Raw genomic sequence first — 22680 nt, forward strand, 5'->3', positions numbered from 1 at the left:
ATACCAAACCACCCCGCTTATCATTGAAGTACACTTTGACCCCTAGAAGTATGAGTTCGCGGACTGTACAATTCTTGGTGATTTTGCGTACATAAGCTATCTTTTATTTACTTATCTATGTTCTAGACTCTTGAGAGAGTTCAGTGAAGATTTTTGGTCTGAAATAAAACAGTGTGATATTATCAAAGGGGCTAAAAGCGTAAGTTCAAGTGTTCCTCCATGCTAAGATGTCAATGCCCGATTCACAACGGTATCTTTTAAAGCTTTGTCTAATGAATTAGATGATAATCTTTAGAATTTTAAAAACTAATTATTTTCAATGGCGGTTTATTGTCAGAGGTGACTTGCACATTTCTATTGCAAGAAAACATATAGAAATAATCAGAATTAAACACTTTTAAACCTAGAAAAACGACAAAATCTTCCACATAATTGATAAGATTAAGGTTTCGAAGGTACTGTTGTGAAAAGAGCTTGGTCATCCTTGCATGGAGAGTTACGCATAGTCCCTTCATGCAGGAATTGTCTATTTTACAATTTTTTGTAATTCAAACAATGAGAAAATATATTTCCTTTTTTTAATTTAAAATTTTCCACAGCTTAAACCCCATTCACATGCCGAGTATTATTAATATCCTAACAGGGTTAACTTTGAGAAATATTATTTGTAATATATCTCAGTTTTGTCGTAACAACTTACGAATGCACATTTCACGCGGAATTTAGCAAACTCTTAGTTATAAGCTATTAATGTAGTTTTTTAAACTCAAAATTGTCTAACCACGCAACAAAAATGTTCTGAATTTGATATGGTAACCCTATATTCATTATGAAAAACTAGCTGAGGAACTCAGCTATGCATATTAAAATTTAAATTTCTTGATTTTTTTGAGAAATTTTTTAATCTTTAGTTGATGTAGAGAATTAGAAAAAATCAAAAGTTATAGAATTGGAGTGGTAACAAAGTCATAGTTTTTAAGCTAAAACTGTAAAAATTCCCCCAAAATCCCCAAAGTCATGGTCAACCTGGGCGAAATTATAAGGGCTTTTGGGGGAACAGAAATTTAAGCTTTATACACTATACAGTTTCAAGCATTAATGCAACGTAAACAATGATGGTATTTTATCCCGGTACACTACTACTACTACTACACTACACATAATAGACCTAGTCCTGACATTTCCAAAATATGGTCTGCCTTTTTTGTGCTATCATAATCGCCGGAGGTATGAATGATTTTGTTCAAAAGGAGACATTTTCATGGTTTTATTTAATGAATTGAAATTTAAACCAAATTCTTAATATCTCTGGTATTTTTTAAAACAAAAAAAGGCAGACTACATTTTGGAAAACGCATGGGATTATCGCTATTTTGTGATTATTGTTTCATAAAAAATATTGCTAAACTCAAGTTACTGATGTTGAATGCCACAAGCTTTTTTAGGTTAAAGACGACTTTGAATTTTTCAATCAATTAATATTATTCCGGCTTATTTAGAACATCACTGTAAATATATACAGGGTTTCCCACATGATATTAGATCAATCGGTCTAAATTGCGATTTTTGAGACTAATCAGAAAATTTAAGAAGAATTAATTATTGATTAATATCTGACGTCAGGAAATGAAAACATGATGGAAAAAATATAACACTTTACACCTTTTCTATCACAGGCAATATCCAATTATAATGAACTCAATATCACAATGTCCACTTCTCCAGGGTATTGGACTTCATGGATTAAACAGTTATCGGATTTGGTCAACACTGAATAAATTCTCTTTATCTCTTGACCAAACACCAATATGAAGGACATTGTAAACCACCACTTCTCCTTTAACAAGGAGAACAGCTGCCAGGGACCAATATTTCAAGAAGGAATATACCTTACTACTATATACAGTTTGCCGGCAGGATGAAACTTGTAAACAGCCACCGCAGCCAGCCTCTGATGCTGTCAGCAAATAGTTTAAATGAAATTTTGGTTTACACCTGACTATAATCACGAAATTAAATAATGAAAAATATTTAGGCTATGGTAAAAAAGAAGCTTGCAAGGAAGAAATGTAAAAATCTCTGTCAACTAAAGCAGTGTGGCGAGAATAGGAAATCCTATCCGCTTTATAAACTGATCAAATCCTTTCCCTTGAGATAAAGAGCATTTATTCAGAGCAGGGTGGACCAAATCCTTTCCCTTGAGATAAAGAGCATTTATTCAGAGCAGGGTGGACCAAATCTGATAATTTTTTAACCATGTAGTCTTAACGTCCATATTGAGACAATGGAATATAAATTTCATTATGATCAGATAATAGTTATAGTTAGTAAGAGAAAAAAGTGTGAATTGTTTTTTTTACACCCTTTATAATAACACGATAATTAAGTATCGAAAAATAAAGGCTTTACTTGTAGATACTTGATTAAAACAATTATCGTTTTCCTTTTTTTTCTCAAATGTTGGAACCATTATGGTATTAAATGAGTACTTTAAATTCAAATGTCATAAAAAGATAGCAAGACATGCATGATGAAAAAATAATGATCCCCCCCCCCCTCCACCAAGGGTGCCCCTGATTCACTTTAGACTTTCAAAACATCTTAACTACCTCCCCCCCCCCGTACTACCGTCTAATCATGTTTTTAACGAATTTTTATGCGGAACAACTTTTGTCCTGTAAAACTTGGACTTGAGCATATCCAAACATAATTTGACTCTCTGCATCTCCATTTCAATTGTAAAACTTTAAATTGTCTAATTTTCTAAAACATGTTCCCGATGGGATTTCATAAAATTGTTTAACTTCCATTGAATGATTTAATTACAAACTTATCAGAAGATAATCTGACGAATTTTATCTGATTAAATTATTCAAGAAAAGGATATTTAATGGAAGAAAATTGGGGACTTAACTGGCACTTCAGACAAAAACTTGGTAGATTTTTGTTATAATTTAATTCAGTATTTTTTTCAGATTGTACAGCATTTCTTGTATAAAGTGATAATGGCGTAATACAAATTCAAATATGGGAGTTTTGCGGAAAATACAAGTACTTAAAGCTGGATTTTATATTTTAGGGATGAGGAGGATTTAAATGTTTGCAAATAAAAAATAACCCCCCCCCCGGCCCCCACCTCGCCCCATAAAGACAAAAAATAAAAATAATGATATTTTAATGGCGCTGACTTTTAACTGATCACGGAACATTAAAAATTGGTTCAAATTGTTTTAGCATTTCAAAATTGTTCCTTTCTGAAAACTGTAATTTTCTGAATTATCCTAATTTGTCAGGAAATCGTAATTTCCAGATAAAAGAAAGAATGGCATTAAAAAATGTATCAGTCTAGCAATGTTACTGACAGGGTAAGGCTTTGTTATAAATTCAACCAATTTCCTGTTATTTAGAAAATTAAAGTTAAAGAGATTGCCATTTTAAAAACGTTTTTTAAGTGGGTAAATACTTACTTTAACATTTTTTATATTCTTCATTCAAATCTATAAGTAAAATATTTATTATAAATAAAAGATTTGACCCCCTAAACCTTTAATTTTTAACATTCCTGTGGTTCTACCGAGCTACCGAATCAAGTCAGGGGGTTCCTTAGTTAAGATCGGAAATCCCCAACTAACATACACAACTAACTAAAATATTTTTAAAAAACTGGGTTTTTTTTGTAAAGGAATTGAGTCTTTGCCACAAACTCTGATTTTCTAATCACTATATCTCTGGAACCAAATGTTGCAGACCTTAAGATATTTCAAACTATGAATTCTGTTAGATCAAATAATCTGAGTTTGAAATTTCAAAGGTTTACACCATCGAATTCTAAAGATATTGAGGTTTAAATATTCGATTTTGTTCCAAAGACTCAATTCCTTTGTGAATTCAGATCTGATTTTTAGGTTTCTGCTCCTGTCTTTGGCAAATCTTATGAGAGCAGAAATTATTCAAGGAATTTGTTCTTCATAATATCTACAAAAGTACGGGTGAAAAGTGTAAAAAAATTCTGAGACTTTTTGAGTTATTAAAAAATTTAAAAAGTTATAAAAACTTAATTTTTGATTAAAGATTTGAAGTAAAATAAACAGAAAATGAGGATGCTGTAGAGTCAAAACAAGAACTCATAAAAAATTTAGGGAAATAGTTTTACAGATAAATATAAAATAAAAGTACTGAAGAAACTGAAGATGAAATTTCAAGTATTCTTTTATTTTTAGATGATTGCAAGTGATGAAGGACCAATTAGATATCCTTTATTTTTTCCATGTAAATCTGAATTATTTTCATTTGCGGTTTATCTGTAGGCGTTCATTGCGGATTTAACGCAGCCGATACGATGGAATAAAATTGTCAGAATTGAAGACTCAAGACAGAAAAAATAAAGAAAGCTTTCTTATTGTTTCTTGAATAATAGTTTAAAGGGTACCGTTGTGAATCTGACATTTATAAAAGAGTCACTTGAAATTACGTTTTCAATGTAACTGTAGCAAAAATATCAGAATATAAAATGTCAAATGATCAAATGCCTAATTATGGAGAACAAACGCAGTACATTTCAATTAGGTCTACAAGCTAGAAATGTAACCAAACAGAGAATGTCGACAACAAAGAGTAAAAAAAGAGAAGACGATAAGAGATAAGAGAAATGAAGAAAAGAGATAAGAGAACAACAGAAGAGAAGAGAAGAAAAGAAAAGAGATGAAAAAAGAATAGAAAAAAAAGAAAAGAGAAGAAAAATGACGCGAAGAAAGGAGAAGAGAAGAAAATAGAAGAGAAGAGAAAGAAGAAAAAAATAGATTGCGTGAAAGAGAGAGCTTGCATTTTACAGACGTTTTATCATAAAAATATGTTAAAGAATACCTTAAACTTTAAAATTAACTTTATTGTAAAATTGTATGATATTTTTGAAAAAAATAGTTGTCCCAACTGTTTGCGTACATTTTTTTGATAATTTAAATTTTTTTGATCATTTGGCAAATTGGCATTTGATATTCTGTTATTTGTGCGTAACTGTACACTGTACAGTCGATTTAAACCATAGTTTTATTAAAAATAACAGATAGGACACTAGAAGCCAGAGGAGTTTCATGCAGTCGGCGAAGAATTACAAGACAGCCTGTTCTACGTCGACTGCGTGAAACTCCTCTGGGCTTCTGCCTCAGGGTTATTGTGCACGAGTTTCATTCAAATATTGCAAAGACGACATCTAGTGTCATATCGGTTATTTTTATTAATCCATGGTTTAAAGACTATTTTTACTCCCAACCACAAATAAAAAAACTTTTGAATATTTGTCTGGTTCAGCTGACGTGCTTGAAACATCAGTTCAGTGCATCACCATTTTCAGGTAAACTAACAGATACTTTGATAAACAAACATTGAACATGTAGATATACATCGGGTGTACCAAAAACACTCTTCATGGCCGGTGTTACGGCTCTCAGCAGGGTTTAAACTTGTAACTTATGAAACAAAAGATATCAATTATACAAAAAGAATTAAAAATATTGACTAAAAGGGAGTGTTCGCGAAAAATGAAAGGGGGTATAGGCGTAATGCGATAAAAAAGCGCTTTTGATCGCTACTAATCTTACTTCTATCTGTTGCGTCTATAAGGAGAAAATTGTTAAAAACGACTAATACCGAAGAACGTTGTGTTCATACATATTCAGAAGATGCAACATTCAACTCGGATGGTAAACAAATCAATTAATTCCAAAAAAATCATTCAGATATTACAAACAGTAGTCATCGATTATTTTTCGACGCATTCGTATATAGTTAATATTTCATAATATTTTTGATTTAAAAAAAAAATAATTTTCGCTGGCGCTGCAATTTTCAAACATTCCTGGAAAATATGAAAATGTCGTCTTCATTATCAAAAATCCTCGAAACAAGAATAAATGTTTTCAAAAGTAACTCTCAGAACATGAAAAATACAAAATATTATGAAATATCAACTATTTACAAATGCGTCGATGACTATTGTTTGTAATATCTGAATGATTTGTTTGGAATTAAATTGATTTTTTACGCTCCCAGTTGAATGTTGCATCTTTCTGAATTTGTATGGACACAACGTTCTTCAGTATTAGTCGTTTTTAACAATTTTCTCCTTATAGACGCAACAGATAGAAGTAAGATTAGTAGCGATCAAAAGCGCTTTTTTATCGCATTAAGCCTATACCCCCTTTCAGTTTTCGCGAACACTCCCTTTAAATGAATTTCACTGGCCCTTCGTCTTGTAACTTTTATCATATTTTATTTGAAATGTGCCCTATTGCATTTCTTAGCTTTAGCTCTTTAATGGAATAACAATTATTTAACGGTTGCAATTCCCTTCTTTTTTTGGGACACCCTGCATATCAAATACATTGTTTGCAAATAAAGGCAACGGATTTATTACGAATTAGCTAGTTTTTAAGGGACAGAACTGAACAATATATATTTATATTTACTTGTCTATCTATTTTTTTTTGTAACCGATAAAAGTCAAAACGGCTGAACCGATCGGGCCGAAACTTTTTTTGGGACCTCACATGACCGCAAGGAAGGTTTCAATTTTTCAAAATCCATGAAAAAAATAGATACAAGAGCAACAATTAAATTTAAAATCGAAGTCAGTAGTGCTATATTTTTTTACAATTTATTTTTATTGCCTATTCAAAATATAAATTATAAATGAATTAAGTTTTGGAGAAAATATTATGTTTCCGTTCAATTTCAACTTTCCTATACAGCATGTTCACATCAAAGCAAACAAGTAAGTACATTTTTTCCTAGAAAATTTGAACATTTTAGTATAAAGGGACTGTTAGTGAAATTTAAAGTGACCCTTGCACACAGGGCAATACCTGATTCACAACGTTACCCTCTCAAGCGTTGTCTGATCAAGTATGATTTAGATAACCATGTTTAAAACGCAGAAAACTGATTGTTTTCAATTCTGCTTTTTCTGCAAGAATGGCTTCCTTGAAAAACTTCCACATTATTCATCAGATAAAGAGTATTTACATTTTTGCTTGGAAAATCACCTAAAATTACGCTTACAGTACCCTTAATATAGTATTTGTTTAGGGGAGATACAAGGTTCAAACTTGTTCCTGAATGTTCATGGTTTCTTTTTCTCGGGAAATCAGGTAAATCAAGGAAAATAAAAATATAAACAAATTTTACCGCTCAATGATGTCAATAGAACGGTTATAATCCGGTATATTTTGGCAAAATAAATATCGTCAATCTTGAATTCTTTTCGAAATAGTTAAGAATAATTTTAAAGGAATTGAGTTTTTGCTACAAACTCAAATTTTTTTATCCTTATATCTTTGCAATCCAATGTCGGAGACCTTAGATATTTTAAACTTTGAAATCTGTCAGATCAAATAATCTAAGTTTGAAATATCATAGGTTTAAACCATCCGGTTGCAGAGTTTTTGCTGGAGAGCGTGAGACCTTTAAATCACAGTGGGTTCTAACTAAAATGTATTTTAAAATATGTGAGCAAACGACCACCATCAACAATTATCATCAGTTTAAGAACCCCATTATCCCAATGATCGAAAATAATTAAGATTTAAAAACGTGAAGCAGAAAACTGGAAGACGACATTAAATCTAAATTTTCAAGAATTTGAGCAAATAGTCTTACTTTATAGCTTACAAATCACTTATTAAGTAAAATGTACTGTGCACACAACTATCATGTTCCTTGCACTTTTAAAAATAATAACTTGAGTCTAAAAGTTGTCTTCCTTTTCTTGTTCTCACGGAAAGAAATTAAGTATTTGCCACAAACTTTGATTTTTGAATCCATATATATACAACCCAATGTCGTAGACTACGATATTTCAAACTAAGAATTCTGTTAGGTCAATAATCTAAGTTTAAAAGATCAAGTGACTGTTTATACAATCAGGTTGAAAAGATTTCGGGATTAGAAAATTTGTATTTGTGGCAAAGGCTCAATTCCTTTAGGTATAATCTAACAAGATACAGGGTGTCCCACATCATATTAGATCGTTTATAGCTCAAAATTAGAAAATTCAAAAACCATGAATCTTTTTTAATATTTCTATAAAAGTTTTCTTGGAGAAAATACCAGATTTTATTAGTATTATGGTATATTTTGGTGTTAAAGCTTATGTATCCCTCGGCTGGATCGGCAGTATCGACGAAGAATTGATGGAGAAAGGTTGATTCGCCATATGAGGCGGAAGAAAGGCAGAAGTCCATCAAAAGCTCCGGTTTTAATCCATAAGTGTAGTATCGAATATTGTCTGTTTTTTATATGCTGTAAATACATTTTTTCCTTTACTTTGTAGACTTATTCATGCGAGTCTAGGCTTTAACATTTCTTCAACCTTTAACTGTAACACTTTGAGAAAATCTTTTTTTTAAAGAGATTTTTTTTTGTCCCAGGACATGATCAGGTTGTTAGAATCAAATCTCGGAATTTTTCTATTGTGAAAGGTTGGTGTTCTTTGGGTTTATATTGATCTACCAGGGGTTGTAATCAGGCAGTACATTCATCCATCCACGCTTCATTCATCCTAAGGAGATAGTTGACAAGATTCCAGCTGCCTAAGGGCGGCCTGAGAATAGTTGATATATTGGAATGAGGCCTTGCAGTAATGATTGGATACCTCCAGGTACCTATAACTGGCAACCACAAACTCTCCCTGTTTGTCCACCTTTCCTCTCTTCATCAAAATTCACTTGGATCAATCCACTTAGCTTCTTTCTTGTTGAGTTGTAAGCATGCACCCGGTTTCTCTGCGAGAGTTGTTGACAGCCGCCCCTCTTCCTCCTACACCCGTCACGTCAGGTGATCTGCTTAACTAAATGTCAGCTTCAGATGATTTGAAACCACAGGTTTGTGTTGAATAATGGAATCGAACCCGTGAATAGCAGTCTGGACACACACACTCCCCAACCCACCCCAACCCATAATCTAATATGAAATGGGACGCTCTGTAGAAAAAATATATCCATGGATTAATGCTTAGATTATAAACCTTAAAACGATTTTGTTAAATATTTAATTACTTCTTTTTCCAGACGAGATTGTCCAGTTTTTAAACCTCTCAGCTTCTAATATACCGAGGGTAAACACGTTTTATTTAAATTTATGAAGAAAAATATAAGCTTCCCATTGAAAGAAAAATAAGTGATTTGCACCCATCTTCTATTTCAATTGTTAACATTTTCTCTTTGTATACATTGTAAAACAAAAACAAACAAAAAATGTTTAACAAATTTCGTGGATTTTCAAAATTTAATGAAAATAAAATTTAGTTGGGGGCAAATTTTTGAAATTTTGAATTTTGAGCATCCATAAACCTTTCCTGGGGTCATGTGAGGTCCCACACAAAATTTGGGCCCGATCAGTTGAGCCGTTTTGACGTTTATTGGATACAAACAAACAGCCATCAAGACAAGCAAAGTATATGTATAGGAAACATTTTTTTTCTATTTTAGATTGGAAAATATATAATAATATTACAAGAAGAAGAAGACAGCATTAATTTGGTTTTGATGGACAAATTCTTCGACAAGGTTATTCTTCAATATATTCTTAAATATATTCTTGAATATATACCTAGAAATTGAAAAGGAAAAATATTAATAATAGGGATTGTAATAATGAATAAAAAAAGAAAGAAAAAAAAACCATTGAGTCTTTTCCACAGACTCAAATTTTCTAATGTTTGCAACCTGATGGTTTGAACCTTTGATATTTGAACCTTGGATTATTTGATCTTACAGTTCTTACAGTTCAGAGGTTTCATTTGTTTACAGATAAATACAGTAGTGGAATACAAATGGAAAAGAAGTAAACTTTACGGAGTATATATCAGGCAAGTATGTACTGTACATAAACCAAGCATGTACACTGTACAAAAACCAGGAGTGTACGCAGGACGCTGTACCATTGTGCATAAACTATGAATTAATCAAGAAATATTCTGTATGTACACTATACAGACATATCCTGAACATACACCAGACATTGTACGTAAACCAGCTGAAGTAATATTTTTTAATAAAAATATTAGTATCTACAAAACTGCCTTACTCCTTTCATGAAAGCAGGTTTCTCATACTGGGTTTAATTTCAATACTCTGTATTAAGTTTTGGGCTCTGAACACTGCATGTGTACACTATTTACTGTACACAGTACTGTACAATTGTAAAGCATATAAAACTACTTATTTTCCATTATTCTTTTGCTTTAAGTACATATCTTTTGTTCTAAAATGTTCGTTTTGTTTTGAATTTATTCTTAGTGTAGGGATATATTGTTATCTTAATTCAGAAATGGATCTGAAGTAGAATTCTACAATTATTGGAACGGGACAGGATACCTTCTAGACAAACCTTTAGTGCCTGATACACCTCTACACTTTGGAGGCAAAATTATGAGGTAGGATTATAATAGGATCAAACTAGCTTTGGTAGGATTGTAATTTGATAGGATCAGACTATTATAGAATTGCAATTTGGTAGGATTATAATATGGAGGATTAGACTATGGTAGAATCAGGATATTATAGGATCAGACTATGCTAAGATTATAATTTGGAAGGATCAAACTATGGTAGGGTCAGACTAGTAGGATCAGAATATGCAGATTCACACTTCTTCTGTTCGCTAAACACACTAAATTATTTATCTAAGATTTCTTTATTAAAAATAGGTTCGAAAGTGAAGAATCTCTGACTATTCATCTGAATAACTGGGTTTTATTTTTCAGAGTAACAACAGTTAATGTTCCTCCGTTCTCCTACAAGGACAAAACAAATAAATTTGCAGGATCAGAAACTAAGGTAAACAAAGAAACTCAGCTTTTGCCACCAATTTATATCTTCGCAACCCATGGCCGATGACCTTTGGTATTTCAAACTAAGAATTGTGAATTGTTACCCACAAAGGACGAGACAACAGAGACGATTGTACGGAAATTATACCATCTGTTTCTTTATATTCTCTGCAACTAATAACTTGTTTCTTTGTTGCCCAACCATTAAAAATGCCTAGCAAATCTATATGAAAGGCAAAGGACTTAGTTCAACCTTAGAATTAGCTGCTATATTGGGGAGCTCTTCCTTGGTGTAACTCATTTAAGTTTCTTCCTTTGTGGGCAACCCTGAATGAAATAATTCAAGAATATCATAATTTGAACCTTGAGGTCGGTAGGGTAAAGGGATAATAGATGTAGAGGTTACTCTATAGATGTAGAGGTTACTATAGAGTAACCTCTACATCTATTTTATATGCCGCCTATATCCGTATAAGTGAGTTTTAAAGACAACCCACTTATGAAAATAATCAAATTTCATCAAAACTAGGATATTTTATACATTCATGATCAGAAAATAATTCAAAGGGTATTGTTGTGAATCGACGTACGACTGTAGAAATGAAGGGTTGCTTGAAATTACGTATTTTGTCCCTGTAATTCTATTTCTAACTAAGTAAGGTCAAGTTAAAAAAAATAGATTTTTGGCAAACCACGTTTGATAATTAGTGCATTGATTTTTTTTACTCTAATTTTATTGAATAATAATCTCTAATATTTCGTTATTTGATATTTTGTGTGAAATTTTTCAACAACATTTTTTGTAGTTTCTGATAAGAAATATCAATTAAATAATATTTAGTTAATAAACGCCCTGGCTGATAGTCTTAGATTTACACCAAGTATCTCAACTCCTCCAAATGGTGAAATGTGGGGAGAATTAATGGTAAAAAAACATGTCATAACAACCACATTTTAGAGGAAAAAGTCGTTATTGAATAAAATTTTCTCAGGCGACAATTATGTACAGCATAACAATCTGCTGTATCAAATTATCAATGTGAGGGATAGGGTTTGTGCACACATTTTACTGTGACGTATAAGGACCGTTAAAACTGGTTAAAAAAAGCATTAACAAAGATTTTAAAAATTACCGGGCATGAGAGCAAGACCGGACTTTGGACATATTGTTTACTAACGGCTTTTAATCTAGTTAATTTCCAAGTGGTCCTTCTATGACACAATGAAATATGCAAAATCCCCAACTTACATATAACCCCGTGGGGGGGGGGGGGATCATTGTTAGGTGCAGATATGTTTTGGTAATAATTATTTACGATTCATACTTTACTGGGAAGTTAAGGGAATTTTACTTTACCAAGTGTTCCCAATGCAAAATTGGTCAAGGGCACCCGTGGTTATGTAACATTTTTAATTTCCTCAATAAGTATAGTTGTTCACAATTTTATCTTCTTTTGAAATGAAAATAGGCAAATTTCTTTTTTGAAAACTTTGCAGAGAGGTTCGTTACTCGATATTTTACTTGACTGTCCCAAGGGAAGGAAAGTAACTTAACGTCCCTCTCATGGGTCGGTAACGTTGGTAAGAAGCCGATTCAATAGTTCTACACAGGCTGATGGTTTAACGTTTAATGGCCTGGTTGGACAACTTCAGAAACAAGAATCAGATATTGGATATGCAGATCTATTTGTAAACCTAGATAGGTGAGATAGGGTGTCATATCAATTGGACTAATGTTCATTTGACTATCTTTCAAAGAGACTATGGTCTTTTTGAACAAATATTTGTTTACTAATTTTTATTTTTTTTTAATTACCTCCTCTCAGGTTTTCAGTATTTTTACCACGTCAAATTCTAGAAAATAGCGCGTAAGATGGAAATCTTATGTTTTAAATTACATTTTATCACATCTAGTTTTTAAATCCAATAATACTTTGGAGAAAAAAAACCCGCGGTAGGGGTTGAACGAGCGGTTGAGGCATTTAACGTTTTTGTCTTCAACAGCTGTAAGCACACAATTTCATACAAAAACCAAACACATATATGTAAAAACTCGAAACCCAGCGGTTGAGGGAAAATCTTTTTACCTGAAGAATATAATTTAGAGGTTGAATCAATTTTAATTATAGAGAACGAAAAAAAGTCGCATTACTTATTCAGAACAACGTCGTAGAGGCCTGACTACATAGATCTCAACTGCTCATTCAACCGTTCATTCAACCGCTCATTCAACCGCTCATTCAACCGCTCATTCATCCTCTCATTCAACCGCCCATTCAACCGCTCATTCAACCGTTCATTCAACCGCTACTGTTAAATTTTTTTCTCCAAAGTATATCTCATTGTAAATCCAACATTTTATGAAATTCAGCTATTCAGAGCTATTGAAATGAAAAAATAAAATACGTTTTTAATCCCTGATACATATATACAACCAAATTTTCTCTTTAACCAGTTTTATGGAAAACCACAATTGTTATTGATCGATTTTCAAATGTTAATAACATGGATATCTGTCTCAATCTTGACCATGCAAAGCTATTAAAGATTGTAAATCCAACATGCCAGCTAGTTGCCACAACACAAATAAAGGGTTGCTGAAAATCCTGGAAAATTCCAGTTTTAAAAAAATGACAGTGATTAGCAAATTAGCGTTTTGCAATTCTTACGAATACTTAAACAAAATTAATAAAACGTTTTTCTCATTAGAATGAAATATATCAGTTACACTGAGTTTTATGAATTTGAGTATGTTTGTTTTTTGTATAAAATACCACCACCCCCTGCACAGGTTAGACAATATTTATTTTTCCAACCGTTTTGTCTTGTCAATTGTCAATTGTCATACGGGAAAATATGTTTATTTTTGCCGGGAACTTAGTTAACATTATAGAATGTAAAGAGCCATAAAAATAACAATGAAATAATTTGCAGTAAACTCAGTTTCTATTTAATTTTCTCGCATTTTATTTGATTTGTCTGAAAATACGATTTCATTGTAAATTGATTCAACATAAAATTGAATTCAGATTTTTAAAAACCCCATGTACATTTTTAAATTTTTTTTAGAATTGAGAAAAATTTTTCTTATCTTTTTATTTTCTATTTGTTTGTTTAGTGGATAGCGATTATATACCCCCTAGATTCACTTACATGGTTCAGGTATTAACAAAAACATCCTATGATTCACTAAGGAACTTATTACTCGCTTCAAATGGGGAAAATCTTTGATATTTCAAACTTAGAACTCATAGTTTGAAATATCAAAGTCTACAATATTATATTGGAAAGATATAGGGATTAAAAATTCAAAAGTTTTTAGCAAAGACTAAATGCCTTTGTATCAATTAAAGCAAAAGTAAATCAGTGTGTCTATAATTTCATTTGAAGTATAATTAAAGTAAATATTTACAGTTTTATTGTGATGTCCCTGTGTATGTGTTTTCTTCTGTATTTTTTCACAAATATACATCACCAGGATCCGCCCATAGATCTTTTGTCAGGTAAGGTCGGAGGTAACGCCTACTCATGCGGTGGACTACGGCCTATTTAAATTCGAACAGGACCGATCCCTTTTACTAAACCGGCCCGAACCTATCCAATGCCGGCTCGGTTACAACTTTGTTGGCGCGGTCAGACATTTTACAGTACCCGTACTATACGTATTACGTAGTATCATAGGCCTATTTCACCTAACCCACTTCTTTAGGATTTTTCAATTGCTTTTAATCTTGAGTTTGTTTGGAATTAAATTGATTTGTTTACGTCGTATGTTGTGACTTTCCTAATTTGTATGGACACTACGTTCTTCGATATGAGTAGTTATTAGCAAATTTCTCCTTATAGACGCAACAGATAGAAATAAGATTAGTAGTGATCACCATTGATAATTCGTCGTAAGCCTATACCCCTTTTCATTTTTCGCCAACACTCCTATTAAAAAATTAGTTTTATTTTCTAGTTTCAAGAGTCTCTAAAAGAAACTGAAATTTTATCCTTATTCGAAATTGTTTGCTCAATTAGTTTTGTTTAATTACACACTATTTGCTAATAATTTTGAAAATCTATTTGGTTAACATTTTTGGTTAGAGAAAGATTCAGCGTATTGCGAAGAAAGTAAACTTTTAGAAAATGAGATTAGGGTGTTAAACAGTTTACATACAGTAGACAATATTTATTGTATATTTTCCAAAATGCATTTTCCCAAGGTCGACTTACATGTTTCAATTAAGTGCAAATGGCAAGTTCCCAAGTCAATTTCCCAAGCGCCAACTTCCTAAAGGTTTTGCTATTGGAGCCGAGCGCTGCGGCTAGGATGAGATAGGGGACCGAGCGCTGCGGCTAGGACAGACTTGAGAAGTTGTCGCGTTGGGAAAATACTTTTTTGAAAGTGCTTAACGAATATACACTGAACTTCGTTATATCTCACTAAAATGATCTCACGATTAGGTTCAATATCAGCTAAATACATAGCTTTGAAAAAGTTCGGTTTGGGAAATTATGAAAATATAGGGTAGACAGTAGTAAGCGAACTTTGAAGAATTATCAAAGCTTATTTCTCTTTTCAAGGATTCTTCCTGGTCTTTGAGAACAGTCTGGAGAAATCTCAGGATCGGTTATTTCTGTTGAAGAGTACTGGGAGTAGAATTCTGGTTGTATTCTGGCTTCTCGGTCTTCTGGTCATTGTTTGTGGGTAAGCTAGGAAAAAGTCTAGTTAAAGAGACTGTGTTCGTAAATTCAATTGACAATTCCTTTAAACCTTTGGTTGAACAAATACATTTCATCTTTAAACTGATAAAACTGAGAGAGTGAGAATGATTTAAGCAGAATTAAAAATTTTCAAGATATAAAACGACGATATCTTCCCCATTGTTCCTCAGATAAAGATTTCAAGGGTATAAAATTTTAAACTTTTTAACGAGGGGGACATTTTTAGGTCACTTAAGGGTTTTTTTATGCTGATATTAATTTGTTTAGATATAAATCTGGATTAACATCGGTAATGACAACTCAACTCAAACCAAAAATAATAAATACAATAAGGTAGATAGATATTCATTAGTTTTGATGTGAACTAAAATTTTTACTGGATTACAAGGCGCTTCGCGCCAAAATTCTACAGTGATAATCAGAAAACTCTGTAATAGTAAGACAACTTTGAGAATTCAACTTTTAATTTTAAAAAGTCCAATGACCATGAGAAACAGAAATTGCGCAGTTTAAACAGACCTATTTCACAAAATTAGGGATTTTACAAGCGTCCAGTAAAATTATTTGCTTTATAATACCATCAAATATACTTCCATATTGGTATTTCTTCCTTGCGCACACTCTAGAATGATAAAAATAAGAAAAGTCGCGGATTTTCCAGTTTTCAGTGCAAATGAATTTTCAAATTTTTAACGAAAGGAATTTTTACCGGTGTGATATGGCAAGTTCTTGCGCTGGGGTGAATGGGGGTGGGTGGGGTGGGGATCTGTTAATTCAGGTTCATTTCAAGAACCGGGCCGACATCTAACCAACCGGATCTTTGATTGTAAAAAACAAAAATATTATGCAAATATTATGGATACTATAGATTGACTACCGTGCTTAAATTATCGAGTTAGTCCCGGTTTAAGTAGAAATTGACAATTAAAAATGGAAGATCATTCATGGTAGACTGTTTGGGGGAGGTTCGGAAGCCGTATGGGGACGCGCACTACCGAAAATAGCTAAAATGAGATTCGGAAGCTGTGCGGGAGAGATTGCCTCCCCTCCCTCGCTAGAGCGAGCTGTACAGTATACACATTCAGATTACATGAGAAAGAATGGGACAGTGCAACAAATGAACCAGATCCTTCTAGGAAATTCACATTGGGGGTGGAAAGCAAAGGCAAGAAAATAATTGCCTTTGCTCTTTTTGTCGTTTATAAAACTACACTGCTCTGAATATCATAAATGATTTTATATTTTGACAAAAAATATACTAGTTTCTTCTGGTCAACAGGAATATCAAAGTGCAGGGGCGGATACAGGGGGGGGCGGTAGGACCTTCGCACCCCCCTGAGATTTCAGAATAGCTCCTCAATAGTACTTAAGGGAAAGAAAACCTAATGCAAAACAGGAAAGACAAAAAAATATAAAAAAAATTTGTTCCTAAATCTGGATGTTTTTGTTCCGAAATAAATCTAGCACCCCCCCCCCCTCACTTAAATCCTGTATCCACCCCTCTGTTTAAGTGGTTTGGATGTTTTTCCTAATCCCGAAAATTGCGTAATATTGCGTAATATTGCGTAATATTGCGTAATATTGCGTACATTTCTTAATAGACGAGCAACCCCTTTCCAACCAATGATTATAAATATAATAAATACTAGCTTTAAAAGTGGAACACAACTTTCTTTGGAATTCAAGAATTATAAAACAACATTCCCAGGGTTCTACCATATTCCACAATCAAAATGTTAGGCAAATCTGTCAAGGTCCATGAGTTATGAATGATCGGACATCTGAACAAAAAGACAGACAAACAGAGATTACTACTTTATGATATACTAGCTTGGGAGCCCAGCTCTGCCCAGGTTGCATTAAGTTACTCCCGCCGTTCACTCGCACTTAAAAGATTTTACTGGGAAACTAAATTTTCGCTATTAAAGTGGACCCAATCAATTTAGAATCTTTTAAAACCAGGCTAAGAACATTTTTGTGGGTCTCCCGAGTTCCCCAATCAAAATTTGTGGCAAATCAGTCCATGGGTTCCTTAGTTCATGCTCGGACAAACAAACAGACAGACAAACAGAGATTGCAATTTTATTTATGTAGATATAGCTGATATAAATATAGATATAACTGATATAAATATATATAAAGCTGATATAAGTCTATAGATATGACGAATTTTGTTTAGGGAAGTCGCCCAGCAATCCCTACCTGTCTCAAGCTTTGGGTAAACTCAACATTTATTCACTAAATATAATTTACTTAATTAAAACATTTTTTTAGTCGTCTTTTTATGAAGATGATATTTTTTTACCTTACTGCACCAGGCCCAGATACCTACCTAGGACATGTACCAGGCTCATCCCTAAGTGGAACATGTACCAGGCCCAGATACCTACCTAGGACATGTACCAGGCCCATCCCTACTTAGGACATGTACCAGGCCCAACCCTACCTAGGACATGCACCAGGCCCATCCCTATCTTGGACATGTACCAGGCGCATCCCAACCTAGGCCATGTACCAGGCCCATCCCTACCTAGGACATGTACCAGGCCCATCCCTACATAGGACATGTACCAGGCCCATCCCTATCTACGACATGTACCAGGCCCATCCCTATCTAGGACATGTACCAGGCCCATCCCTACCTAGGACATGTACCAGGCCCATCCCTATCTAGTACATGTACAAGGCCCATCCCTATCTAGGACATATTCCAGGCCCATCCCTACATAGGACATGTACCAGGTCCATCCCTATCTAGGACATGTACCAGGCCCATCCCTACCTAGGACATGTACCAGGTCCATCTCTATCTAGGACATGTACCAGGCCCATCCCTATCTAGTACGTGTACCAGGCCCATCCCTATCTAGGACATGTACCAGGTCCATCCCTATCTAGTACATGTACCAGGCCCATCCCTACCTAGGACATGTACCAGGCCCATCCCTATCTAGTACATGTACCAGGCCCATCCCTACCTAAGATATGTACCAGGCCCATCCCTATCTAGGACATGTACCAGGCCCATCCCTATCTAGTACATGTACCAGGCCCATCCCTACCTAGGACATGTACCAGGCCCATCCCTATCTAGTACATGTACCAGGCCCATCCCTACCTGGGACATGTACCTGGTCGACGATTGAGTAAGATTTAAAGTGAAAAGCAATAATTCTTTAAACCATGTTACATATCAGCTCCTTGAATCTTTAAAAAATAAGAACACATTTTGTGTTATCAAATTACGGATTCCATGATAAAAATAATAGGTAAAATACCCCTTAGGACACATTTATAGTTTTTCTTGTGTAAAAGAAGATATTAAAACATTTTTAATCTGTATCAATGTACATAATTCTAAACCGTCCTTTATTATATAAATGGGTCATTTCAAGATTATTTTTCAGAAATACATTTGTTGGACTAGCAAACCAAAGCCTGGACCCGTCTCTTCAAAAAATAGCTGAGGTTTATCAAGAACAAGTTTTATATTTCCTATATATTTGCAACCTGATGGTATAAACGTTTATTATATCAAACTTAGATTAATTAATCAAAAGTCTACGATATCGGGTTGCAAATATATAGTTATTTTAATTTTACGTATTTTAATTTGATTTAATCTGAAATTTAAAAACATTTCTAGAATTACATTTCACACTACAATTTTGAAGAAGCATTCAAAAATGTTTCTGAAAATAAAGTTATTATGGCAGAAGGGCAGACTAATCTTATATACAACAAAAGGTTAGAAAAAACCCAGACATTTTAAAAGAAATTAAAATTTTTTTTGGCGATTATAGTAAAAGTAGAAACTAGATATAAGCTTTTCTCTGATCCACAATTTATAACATATTTACATCAAATCATCAAATATGCGTTTTATAAAATGATCCGTTTTTATATAACTTTGTATAACAACAGCAATGGTACTAATTGTATAGTTGTCGTCATATATGTCAATACAATGAAGACGACTTTCGTTTTCAAATTTTTATTTCTACTTAGCTTTCAAACATAATGGATGCACATGGATACACAAATATCAAAGAGATAAAGAAAGTATTTCAATTAAAAGCTTCTCTCTCTTTGTTTACGATGTAAACTTGTAATTGGGAAAAAGCTAATCAGAAATCAAAACTTAAATAAAAAGTCGTCTTCATTGTATTAATATAAACCGCAGTAACTTTAACCATCTTTAAAATTCACGAAAATTCTTTTTAAAGAAAAGATTTTACTGATAAGTTTGGAAAATCTAGCCTTCATATTATGCGAGAATGTCTGTTCCCATTTGCTATTGCTCTTGGTCTTCAGAAAGATTCTCCTTATAATCAACGGTAAACCACAATTGTTTTTACCATTCATACAGCTATGAAATATTAGCACGACATTAAAACTATTTTTAAAAGAAATAACAGATGTATAATAAACAACTGTTGTGTTTCCTGTTTATTTGCACTATATTTTAAAAGAATTAACAGATGTATAATATACAGTTGCTGTGTTTCATGTTTATTTGCAGAATATTTTAAAAGAATTAACAGATGTATAATATACAGTTGTTGTGTTTTATGTTTATTTGCAGAATATTTTAAAAGAATCAACAGATGTATAATATACAGTTGCTGTGTTTCATGTTTATTTGCAGAATATTTTAAAAGAATTAACAGATTTATAATACACAGTTGTTGTGTTTCATGTTTATTTGCACTATATTTTAAAACATAACTTACGTCTTAATGGCATCTTCTGGCATAATGGCATAACTTTCTGGTTCTCACTGTAAAAAAAATCCTTTTTGACCCTTCATGTCTGTCGAAATATTTTTAAGTTTTCACTAAAACTAAAATCATTCAAAAAGTATAATGAAATGTATTTAACGCTATTAATATAATTTCTCATTAGGCAGTGCAGTGCCATGATCAAGGATGTAGTCATTTTAAGTAACATTACCGAAATGAGAGATATCTTTGTGTTCTCTCTAAAAATGAGATTATTGAATTCGGTTTTTCTAAAAAGTATGGTGAAGGGATCCAAGAAAAAGAAGAATAATTATATTTACCCCAAAATAAACTAAATATTTTTAGACTCTCAACCAAAATTCGACAGTTGAAGGAATCTGGACTGATTCAGTACTGGAGAAAGATTGAATTTGATAAAGTTGGAAAATCCACAATAGGTTTAATTTCTAATTTACTCTTTGCCCTCATGCAGAGAGGTATAAAGTATAAACCCTACTCAAAAAAGGACATTTCATTATTTAGATTAGATATATATTATAATTTCTAAATACTTTGACGGCACATTTAATTTAATTGCTTTGTTGCAAAATTGTCTACAATTAATTTTAAAGTTTAAGGGACCAGAAGCGTAATTTTAAGTGACCTTTCATTTAAAGAGGGACATTCTCGATTCACAACGGTACCCTTTAAACCTTTGACTGATCAAGGATTCACAACGGTACCCTTTAAACCTTTGACTGATCAAGGATTCACAACAGTACCCTTTAAACCTTTGACTGATCAAGGATTCACAACGGTACCCTTTTAACCTTTGACTGATCAAGGATTCACAACGGTACCCTTTAAACGTTTGACTGATCAAGGATGAAAGACTATACCAAATTTATCTTAATAAACGGTTTTAATATTTGACAATATTTATATTTTATTATTTTTCAGATTTTTAAAACATTATATGAAATGTCATTTAAAATTATGCCTACAGTCACTTTAGACTATTTAAAATTATGCCTACAGTCACTGTAGACTNGTCTAAAGATAAAACATCCATTAAATTTGAGCCACGTCTCAAATCCTCCAAAAACCGGTTATAATTGAGCCGCGTCCCAAATTTAAGCCGCGGCTCAAATTATTTAAATTGGGTCTTTGTTTTATATTTAATGTATTAATATTTACTTTCAAGAAGTGGCAGAATATAAATATTAACATTCGAATTTTTCAAAACTACATTGGGCATAGAATATTCTAGATTGTTCAGGAATAGAATATTCTAGATTGTCTAGGAATAGAATATTCTAGACTGTCTAGGAATAAATGAAACAGTCCCTTTAAAGAATAAAGAAGACATTGATGAAGGAGATGAAAACTAGAATTGAACGAAAGCAATGAAAACTAGAATTGAACGAAAGCAATGAAAACTAGAATTGAACGAAAGCAATGAAAACTTGGATTGAACGAAAGCAACGAAAACTAGAATTGAAAAAAAGCAATGAAAACTTGAATTGAAAGAAAGCAATGAAAACTAGAATTAAGCGAAAGCAATGAAAACTTGGATTGAACGAAAGCAATGAAAACTTGGATTGAACGAAAGCAATGAAAACTAGCATTGAAAGAAAAAATGAAAACTAAAATTTACCGAAAGCAACGAACACTAGAATTGAACGAAAGCATATCAAATTATGATTAAACAAAAACGCGAAAACTAGGATTAGATGAATGAATGAATGAATGAATGAAAGGATTGAATGAAAACAATGAAAACTAGAATTGAACGAAAGCAATGAAAACTTGGATTGAACGAAAGCAATGAAAACTGGCATTGAGAGAAAACAATAAAAACTTGGATTGAACGAAAGCAACGAAAACTAGAATCAAACGAAAGCAACGAAAACTAGAATTGAACAAAAGCAATGAAAACTTGGATTGAACGAAAGTAATAAGAACTAGGATTGAATGAATAAATGAAAACTAGGATTGAATGAATTAATGAAAACTAGGATTCAATGAAAACAATAAAAACTAGGATTGAACGGAAACAATAAAATTAGGATTGAACGAAAGTAATAAGAACTAGGATTGAATAAATCAATGAAAGCTAGGATTGAATGAAAACAAAAAAAACTACGATTGAACGGAAACAATAAAATTAGGATTGAATGAATCAATGAAAACTAGGATTCAACAAAATCAATGAAAACTAGGATTCAATGAAATCACGGAAAACCAAGAACTAAAACGAAAGAAATAATTAGATTTAAAAACGAAAAAACTTTAAAAAATTGATTGTCTGCTATAGAGAGAGCCAAACAATATCCCGAGATAAAGCAAATTTTGAAGGAATGAGCCCATGAGGACAGATTTTAACGGAATAGAAATGACATTAAAAAGAATAAAAACAAACAA

At 32.7% G+C, this 22680-nt stretch overlaps 1 protein-coding gene across 1 annotated transcript; it reads left to right on the forward strand.

Moving 5' to 3' along the window:
• Nucleotides 1-5308: 5308 nt before the first annotated feature.
• LOC111701555 (ionotropic receptor 21a) lies at nucleotides 5309-20714 on the forward strand (the record flags this gene model as incomplete). The annotated part of the gene is given in 20 exon segments (XM_023472885.1): nucleotides 5309-5350; nucleotides 6698-6769; nucleotides 7084-7145; nucleotides 9063-9109; nucleotides 9483-9560; nucleotides 9804-9862; nucleotides 10322-10429; nucleotides 10760-10832; nucleotides 11667-11750; nucleotides 12437-12528; nucleotides 13535-13616; nucleotides 13944-13987; nucleotides 14240-14328; nucleotides 15395-15518; nucleotides 15803-15868; nucleotides 17715-17753; nucleotides 18943-19003; nucleotides 19182-19282; nucleotides 19762-19872; nucleotides 20623-20714. Coding segments are annotated over 19 exon segments (1468 nt in total), but the record flags the coding sequence as incomplete, so codon positions are not given.
• Nucleotides 20715-22680: the final 1966 nt, after the last annotated feature.

This window comes from Eurytemora carolleeae, unplaced genomic scaffold (genome assembly GCF_000591075.1).
Source record: "Eurytemora carolleeae unplaced genomic scaffold, Eaff_2.0 scaffold450, whole genome shotgun sequence".
Lineage (NCBI taxonomy): Eukaryota > Metazoa > Arthropoda > Copepoda > Calanoida > Temoridae > Eurytemora > Eurytemora carolleeae.